An 8,862-nucleotide genomic window follows, 5' to 3' on the forward strand; every position below is an offset into this window, starting at 1 on the left:
GCGTTGGAGGAGGTGGAGGGCGTGGATGGTATCTCGAATGTATGTGGGGAGATCATGGACCAAGGGGGACAGGATGGTGTCAAGGTATGTGGAGATAAGTTCAGTGAGACATGAGCAGGCTGAAACAATGGGTCGACTGGGGCAGACAAGTTTGTGAATTTTGGAACGTTGTTAGGGTCTACAGCCTTTGCAGTATCCAGTGGCTCCAGCTGTTCCTTGATGTCACGTGGAGTAAATCTAATTGTCTGAAGACTGGTTTCTGCGATGCTGGGTATCAGTGGAAGTCACCAAGATGGATCATCCACTCTGCACTTTTTAGGCTGAAGATTGCTGTAAATGCTTCAACCTGCTCTTTTGCACTAATGTGTTGGACTCAGTTGCTGCTTTGTTGTTTGGCATGTAAGTAGTCCAGTTTGACAGCTTCACCAGATTGACAACTCATTTTTAGGTATGCCTGGTGCTGCACCTGGCATGCCCTCCTGTATTCTTTTTTGAACCAAGCTTAATCCCCTGGCTTGACGTTTAAGGTTGAGTAAGGGACATAACAGGCCATGAGATCGCAGATTGTGTTGGAGTACAATTCTGCTGCTGTTGATGGCTCAGCACCTCATGGATAACCAGTGCTAGATATGTACAAAGTTATTGTTGTCTATCACTTTCTTCGCTCGGGCACTGTTCCTTTATCTTTCAAAACTGTTCATTACAAACCTACTTGATTGTCCTCCTTATATGGAGGCTATGTTTTGAATATCCTGTAGGAATACTACTTGAATAAAAATCGTCAAGTTCTATTGATGAGCTGCCAGCAATAAAAACTCTCTTTAGAAATCTATCAAATTAGCCAATTAATTTTTAGTTATTTCCAAAAAAATGTAAGTGCCATGGCTTATCTAGCTATATTTCATTTTTGATTTCAAATAAAATTTTAATTAAAGTAATTATCTTTTCATAAATGTAATAAAGCAATAAACTGTCTGGCAGCTGGATAAAACCATAACTGACTGTTAACATCACAATATGTTATCATGTAGATCTATTTATGATTTCATTTGATTGGTTAGTAAATTTCATGCATATTTTCAGATTGTGTGATCATGGATCTCAAAGCTTACTCCTGAGTTTAATTTGCAGTTTCCAACATCATGACATAAGGGTTAAGTACTGGATGATTGTGAGGTAATTTCAGCTATTTTAGCTTTGCTAATAGTAATTAATTATTTGCCTAACACCAAAACATTTATCAGACCTACCCAGTTCAGCTTTCACTAGTTATAGATTTCACTCCACATATTATGAATACTATTCTGATTATAAATCTCTGGGGTCAGACTAGCAATCATATTACAAATTCCACTATAAATAGGAAAGAGGAAAGAAATGACCAAATCTTTGTGGTAAGACAATGTTAAACAGGTTTTTTGTTTGTCAGCTTAGCTGAGTTGTTATAATTCCTGACTCGCACGGTTCTCAGTTTGAGTCCCATTTGAGCATAAATTAGTCTGTCACTCCAATGTAGTACGTGCTATACTTGGAATGAAACTTACCTGAGTGACAAGAATTCTTGTTGCTTGTAAAAAAGCAGAAATTTCTAATGCTCTTCAACCAGCACCAAATATTAGGTGGTCATTCATTCAATCAATCACAAAAGCTCTGTGCAGTGCCTTTTAGTATAGCAAATTTCACCATGGTGATGGACAAGCAACAGATAAAAACATTTTTCTCACAGAGACGCAAAGAGCTGTTAGGACAGTTGAAGTCTGTGGGGATCTCATTTGCCATTTCCTTTGGGGAAGTGAATTAAGATTTAATTCAGGCACTGAAGTGGATAGCAGTGGGCCTTTCTGTGAATTGAGGATCATGGAGGAGGAAATACCACTTTCTGAGAGCTGCTGGCCAATCAGAGGTATTGTGCATTACTCATGAGTGCCACCAGTGAGGCAGTGGGCATTGCTGGTGATGCTAAGAGAAGGTGAGGACTGCAGATACTGGAGAGTCATAGTCAAAACGTGTGGCACTGGAAAAGCACAGCAGGTCAGACAGCATCCAAGGAGCAAGAGAGTTGACATTCCTGATGAAGGGCTTATGCCTGAAACGTTGACTCTCCTGCTTCTTGGATGCTGCCTGACCTGCTGTGCTGTTGCAACACCACACTTTTTAACTCTGATTACTGGTGATGCATCCATCCAAGGTTCAGGAGTGGCAGGGGAACCAATGACAGGAGTAAAGAGCATTGGGTAGTGAGTTTCACAGTAAGGTCAGGGGCCTTTCAGCAGGGCCCTTCTTTCTCCATGGGAAATAACTCCATGAAGGTCACTACCCTGTCACCAAGTCATCTTTATTTGCATTTGCACAGCAAATGATACTGACCCAGCTAGCTCAGAGCCAGTTCCTAGAACCTCTGACACTCCTGTTTATTTTGTATTTCTTTTTTTTTACAGTGAAGGGGAGGGTAAGAATCTCCTGTTAATTTTTTTTTCTTTTTTTATTTGTTTTTCCCCCACACTACCGCCTAACTGCGGTAGTGCTTATTTTTTTCCCCAGCACCCATGGTGTGTGTGTGCAGGTGTGAGACACAGTGAGAGACACAAGGTGTACGAATCTTTATTCAAATTCCACCACCAGGAAGACAGGAAAACACTCGGGTGGCCAGTGACAAACACTGCCCTTCACATCAAAGGGCAGTGCTGTGTGATCAAAAACAGTGAAGAGGAGGGTAGGGACTAAATCAAAATAGAGTTGGAACACTCCTGTTTATGTCTGTCAGCCAGGACTCCCTGATTGGGCCAGGCTAACTGCCCCAATCAGGGAGCTCAATTATTGATGTCTACCCAGCTGACCTTGTTCTAATCATTATATCCCTCCCTCTCTACATCCTAGGACATGGGTCTGTTCTTTTTCCTGCGACTTCTCCTGTGGCATTTTCACACCAAGTCTGGTTCTTCTGACTCTGTGTTGGATACTGGTGGTGTGTACTGGACCATAGCCCACCTCTTGCGTCACAGCTAAAATTCATCTTAAGGTGGTAATGGCTTTGAGGCCTTGTCCATCTTGTCTTCAGGGGTGTCTTTGGAGAGGGTGAACTCACAGGTTCTGACAGTCTTGTTGGATGTTCTGAGGAGTCAGGTATATTTGCTTCTGCCTCGTTTGCAACGTTGCAGCTTTCATGTGGTCCACGTGCATGTTCAAGACTGCGCCTCCAACCTGAACTGTGTACATCACAGGACCTGACCTCGCATTGAACATGCATGTTAGCCATGCAGGGCCATTGCCATGGTCTTGAGACCAAACTTTGTCTCCTGAAGTAAACTGTCTCAGTTAGAGGAGTCTTGTGTCTGGCATTGGCATTCCTGATGCTGTGTCGACACCGCCCCCCCCCCTCCCCAATGCTCAGTTCCTGGAAGATCAGGTTTAACCTGGTCTGGAATCTTCTCCAATTAGCAAGTCTACTGGAGCTATCCCTGTAGTTGCATGAGGGGTGGTACTATAATCGAACAGGAGCTGGGAAAGTTTGATATTGAGTGAAGCTGTGGGCTGTTTCTTTAAGCCTGCCTTTAAATTTTGGACTGTTCTGTCTGCCAGATCATTGGACAATGGATGGTGTAGAGTTGTCCTTACATGCCAACAACCATTCGACTTTAGGAAATAGTCAAATTCCCAGCTGCTAAATGATGAGCCATTGTCTGTCACCAACACCTACGGGCATTTATGTATTGCAAAAGATCCTCTCAGCTTTTCATTCATCATCCCCGTATTTGAGAATGAACTCTAGGCATGTCCAACCACTTTGAATGGGCATCCACAATGACTAAAAACATAGGGTTCATGAAAAGAGTGGCACAGTCGACGTGTCACCAAGTCCAGGGTTTACCCAGCCATTCCATCAATGTGGGGAAGCTACTGGCAATAATGTTTGTTCTTGTTGGCACTCTGGGCACTGCCCCATCAATACAACCATGTCAGCATCCAATCCTGGTCACCAGACATATCTTCTGATTCTTCATTCTTGAGATGGGTAGCAGGAGTCAAGGAAATTCCAGGCTTGGCATGTGGACATGAGGAAAAACATCTTCAAACATTTTGGGGCAAGGGAACCTTTTGAGAAATAAAAGTTCTGCCATCTCTGATCTGATCCAAATTGACAGAAGTTGCAGAGGAGCAGAGTAATCTATCTCTGGAATGGAACCAGTTCGGTCGTGAGTACAGGACGCGGGTACTAGCCCACAGCATTTAAAGGCACTGCCGAAAGTTGAAAACCACAGGAATGGGATTGGGACTTCCAGAATCAGCTGGGAATTCCAGAAGAGGATCCTAACTGTCATCTTCATTTCTCTATGGAGGCTCCTGACTTCGTGAAAATCCCAGACTGTCAGCTCCATATGCTTCCTGCATGATCTTTAAATAACTTCTCATTCACTTCATTTTCCTGCTGAAACAGTAGGATATGGCTTACTGTGATGTTACCGAACCAGCGGTTTAGATTTCTTCAAGATAAGCCTACACAAATATATTGAAGTGAAAGATGTGATCAGATACATGCACTGGGAGAGCATGAACTGTGAAGATACACTGCCATACTTCTTGTGTCCAACTCACAGGCATGAATGCCAATAGAAGCATAATCTGTGATGTAGGGTCTCTGTGCCTTTTACGCTGCCTAAGTACCTCCTAGTGTCTTTTGAAAGAATGAATGCAAAACAGCAGTGATTAGCTGTCCTTCCCCCATTTCAGGTAGGAGGTTGGAAGAACACAGCAAGCCAGGCAGCATCAGGACGTGGAGAAGCCAACGTTTTGGGTATAACTCTTCTTCAGGAAACGTTGATTTCTCCACCTCCTGATGCTGCCTGGCTTGCTGTGTTCTTCCAGCTTCTTGCTCGTCTGCCTTGGATTCCAGCATCTGCAGCTTTTTTGGCTCCTCAACTATTTCAAGGCAGAGGCTTTAATCCTGAGCTGCAGATGTGTTGGATTTATTAAACTAACTCATGTCCAGAAACCCTAGGCAGAATGGTGCAGGTTAGATCAGGCACAAGACACTTTAGATTCATGCTAATTCTAGGTTTCCAAATACATCTCTGGAGGTTTCCTCCCATGACGTTCTGAATCCATGTGTGCCACCGAATCGAACAGCAGCACTCCCACCCCCCCTACCCTGTGCTTCCACACCACAGCCGTATACCTTCTCTAATAATTGACTATCTGATTAAAGAAAATGTTCTTTAGTTTAAAAAAAAAGCACCTAGCAGAGTCTCAGAATTTAATTTTTAAATCCTGGAAATTTCAGGCCAATCCTTCCTGTAGGGTTGGCATCTTGACTTGTCTCAGCTTAACAGTGAGGAACATCAGTCCTAACGGGTTTCTTGTAGTTACGGGTTTCTGTGCCTGTGAAACTGATTTCCAGTGACATATATACACATGTAACTAAACTAAAATGCAACGCTTCCTTGATCAAAGCGTTCTGCAGAGCTGTTCACTCACTTTCATACATGTTTGATATTAGATGCATCTTGCCAAGTGATGTTGAAACAATTAGCATTATTTTATTTATTGCAGATGAATAAATAATAACCTGGCCCAGATTTCACCGTGTGATATTGTGGAATATTGAAAAATTACTTTTAATGGTTCAGCCTTTAACAACTTGGTGTTTTATTCAGATATGAAGCTTTATTTCCTCTAGTACTGGCCTGCTTGTTGTTTATTTGGATTAATCTGGAGCAAGAGACAATCCAGATTCACAGTACATCTCCTGCCCAAAAGGTAACAAAAAACCTATTGTTTTGAAATTGGTAGTTTACTCAACATTGTGATCAATGTCACATTGCATGTTTGTCCTTGAAAAAGCAGAATTGTATTATCTAAACAAATCCATGGAGTGAAATAAGTTATTTGTGTTGTTCCAAAAATACAAATCAGCATTATGGGTATTTAGCACTAAACAATCTTGTGACAATATTGTTATCACAACATGAACATTTCCAGCTGTTGATCTAACTGTGATAGCCAATGTTTTTTGTGTTCAGTGAGCACGTTGGCTTAGCAGTGCACTCCTAAATGCTTCCTTAGCCCCACTGAGAATCAGCCATCACAAGTGGAGCTCCAACAGTTGCAGAACCATCAGTGCCAGATCTGACAGTACTCAGTGGGACAGCAGGATACATGATAGGACCTCCCTGTGTTGTCTCATTCTCACTTTCTAAGTCAGTCTGCAGCCTGACCAGAAATTATGAGGCATATGTGAGGAGATGTGATGCATTTTCAAGTCTGTCACTGAACTGATTTCCTGACCTTTGCTGCTCTCCCATGGGGAGGAACTGAACGAAGGCCAGATGCTCTCTCTGCAGGGAAGCTGAGGAAACAATGTGGGGAGTTACTCTTGTACAACTTCGAACAGACTTTTAATAGTATTGGCAGTTCTTCAGAAGAGTCATAATCCCAGGAGAAGGGCTTGGGATGATAAGAACTAGAGGCGTGAGAGCAATGAAAACATGCTTGCTGTTGTCTGACAAAAAAGTTTAAAAAATGAAGACTATCGAGGAAAGGGTCATGAGTAAAGTATACTTTCCATTCAAGGACACAACTTTCAACCAGTTCAAGCAACAGACCATTTGTATATTCCCAGGGCTTTAACAATCAGAAGCATGGAAATGATATCTATTAATAGATTTAACAAATTTGTGTTCCTTGCACAAAGCTCACTGCCATGCAAGTCTATGTTGTGAATTCAAAATGAGAGATGAGGGCTCACTGCATGATTTTTCAACTAATTAAAATTCATTCATGGTATCCTCTGCAATTGAATTCCTGATCACAGTTCTGTCAAGTGAACTCTTTGCCAGAGCAACAATTGATAAAATCTACCCCGTCAGAGAAAAAGAATAGGGCACAGAATCTAAAATAATTTCAAAATTAAATATGAAATCAATTCTAAAGTAAAACAAACCAGTATTTATGAGATCATTTTTGGCAAGCAAAATGCAGTGTTGATCTCTGCTCATTCACTGCCAAAGGACAGAGAAGAGTTACTAAAAGTACTGCAAATGTGTATGTATTCAACTTAATGATATGACATTATTGAACAACGAGTCATCACTCATCTGTATCTGTTAATTTTTGAAGAATCTTCGCAGCAAATTCACTTGTCTAATTCATTCCAAAAGATTGTGTAGTTAAATGACAGAACCTGTCACCATGATTTGATGTGTTGTGTTGTTTTGGATATGAAATTGGGGATGAAGCCCAAAATTGCTTTTTCAGACCTTGACAACATGTCAGATGGTACATCCTGTCACTGTCTCTACTTTGCACTCCCATCCCTTCCTGTGTGGGTCTGTTGTTTGAGCGTGACACCAGACTAGCTCAAACACTGAAGTCACTATGACAGAAAGAAAACAAAAATATGCTTCTGTACCATACCAATCAAATGTAATACGACACTCTAAAAACTGTACAAGGCCTTGACCCGTCTGCACTTCATACATTGTGGTCTGCTCCACTCATCAAGAATTATGCCAAAGTTCCAAGGAATGAGGCGTGCACAGAGCATTCATGAGGAAGGACCCGAAATGTTAACTCTGATTTCTGTTTACAGATGCCCCCACATGTATTGAGCTTTTCCAGCAATTTCTGTTTTTGTTGCATTTTTCTGATATTTATAATGTACGGTATCTCCTGGTAAAATGTTTATGCACAGTTCCATTCATGCTAATTCCTCCTATGACTGTGGTTTCCTTCCATTTCAGGAGTTATCCCTGATAGATTTTGCCCAAAGAGCTGATGAAACACCAATTCGACACCTTGAGCTAGATGACATAAGACGATCTTACTTCTTTGTATCCTTCTGCATTTCATTTTTTGGTTTGTGAGTATATTTTAAGGTATTTGTATCTGGTTAGTTTCTAGATTCTGAGATTAAGAACAATTCTGAAACCAAGAAGCTGAACGTCTGAGATTGACCAATTAAATTTATAAACTTGGAAACAAATGTCGATAATCCAATCTCATTATAAAATATTAAGCAACCAACATTCCAAAGGCTGTAGCTGGGGCTTGAATTGTCACTGGGGCTTGAATTTAGGGCAGAACTGCCAGATTCTTGTTTCAAGTGCAGCTCAAATTCTATTGGAAGAGGTATATATACTTTAGCTTTGCCCACTAATCTTGCAAGGGAACTTATCAAAAGCCTTCTGAAAATCTAAATATTTTATATCCCTGATTCTTCCTTATCTATTCTACTAGTTACATCATCAAAAAATTCCAGTAAATTTATTAAACATAATTTGCATTTCATAAACCCATGTATGCTTTGCCCAATTCCAATCATCTTTCCAATTGCTCTGTTATCACGTCATAGAGTCATAGAGATGTACAACCTGGAAACAGACCCTTCGGTCCAACATGTCCATGCCGACCAGATATCCCAGCCCAATCTAGTCCCACCTGCCAGCACCCGTCCAATATCCCTCCAAACCCTTCCTATTCATGTACCCATTCAAATGCCTCTCAAATGCTGCAATTGTACCTGCCTCCACCACTTCCTCTGGCAGCTCATTCCATACACGTACCACCCTCTGTGTGAAAATGTTGCCCCTAAGGTCTCTTTTATCTCTTTCCCCTCTCACCCTAAATCTATGCCCTCTAGTTCTGGACTCCTCGACCCCAGAGAAAAGACTTTGCCTATTTACCCTATCCATGCCCCTCAATTTTGTAAACCTCTATAAGGTCACCCGTCAGCCTCCGATGCTCCAGGGAAAACAGCCCCAGCCTGTTCAGCCTCTCCCTGTAGCTCAGATTCTCCAACCCTGGCAACATCCTTGTAAATCTTTTCTGAACCCTTTCAAGTTTCACAACATCTTTCCAATAGGAAAG

General features: G+C 41.6%; 1 protein-coding gene across 3 annotated transcripts in view; it reads left to right on the forward strand.

Moving 5' to 3' along the window:
• Positions 1-8,862, forward strand: part of pign (phosphatidylinositol glycan anchor biosynthesis, class N) — a 111,794-nt gene that overhangs the window by 75,598 nt on the left and 27,334 nt on the right. For all 3 annotated transcript variants that reach the window (XM_043719611.1, XM_043719612.1, XM_043719613.1), the window contains 2 exons: positions 5,652-5,754; positions 7,737-7,826. In XM_043719611.1, the coding sequence (XP_043575546.1) occupies positions 5,652-5,754; positions 7,737-7,826 (193 nt within the window). The remainder of the gene's footprint in view (positions 1-5,651; positions 5,755-7,736; positions 7,827-8,862) is intronic.

This window comes from Chiloscyllium plagiosum, chromosome 29 (assembly GCF_004010195.1).
Source record: "Chiloscyllium plagiosum isolate BGI_BamShark_2017 chromosome 29, ASM401019v2, whole genome shotgun sequence".
NCBI lineage: Eukaryota > Metazoa > Chordata > Chondrichthyes > Orectolobiformes > Hemiscylliidae > Chiloscyllium > Chiloscyllium plagiosum.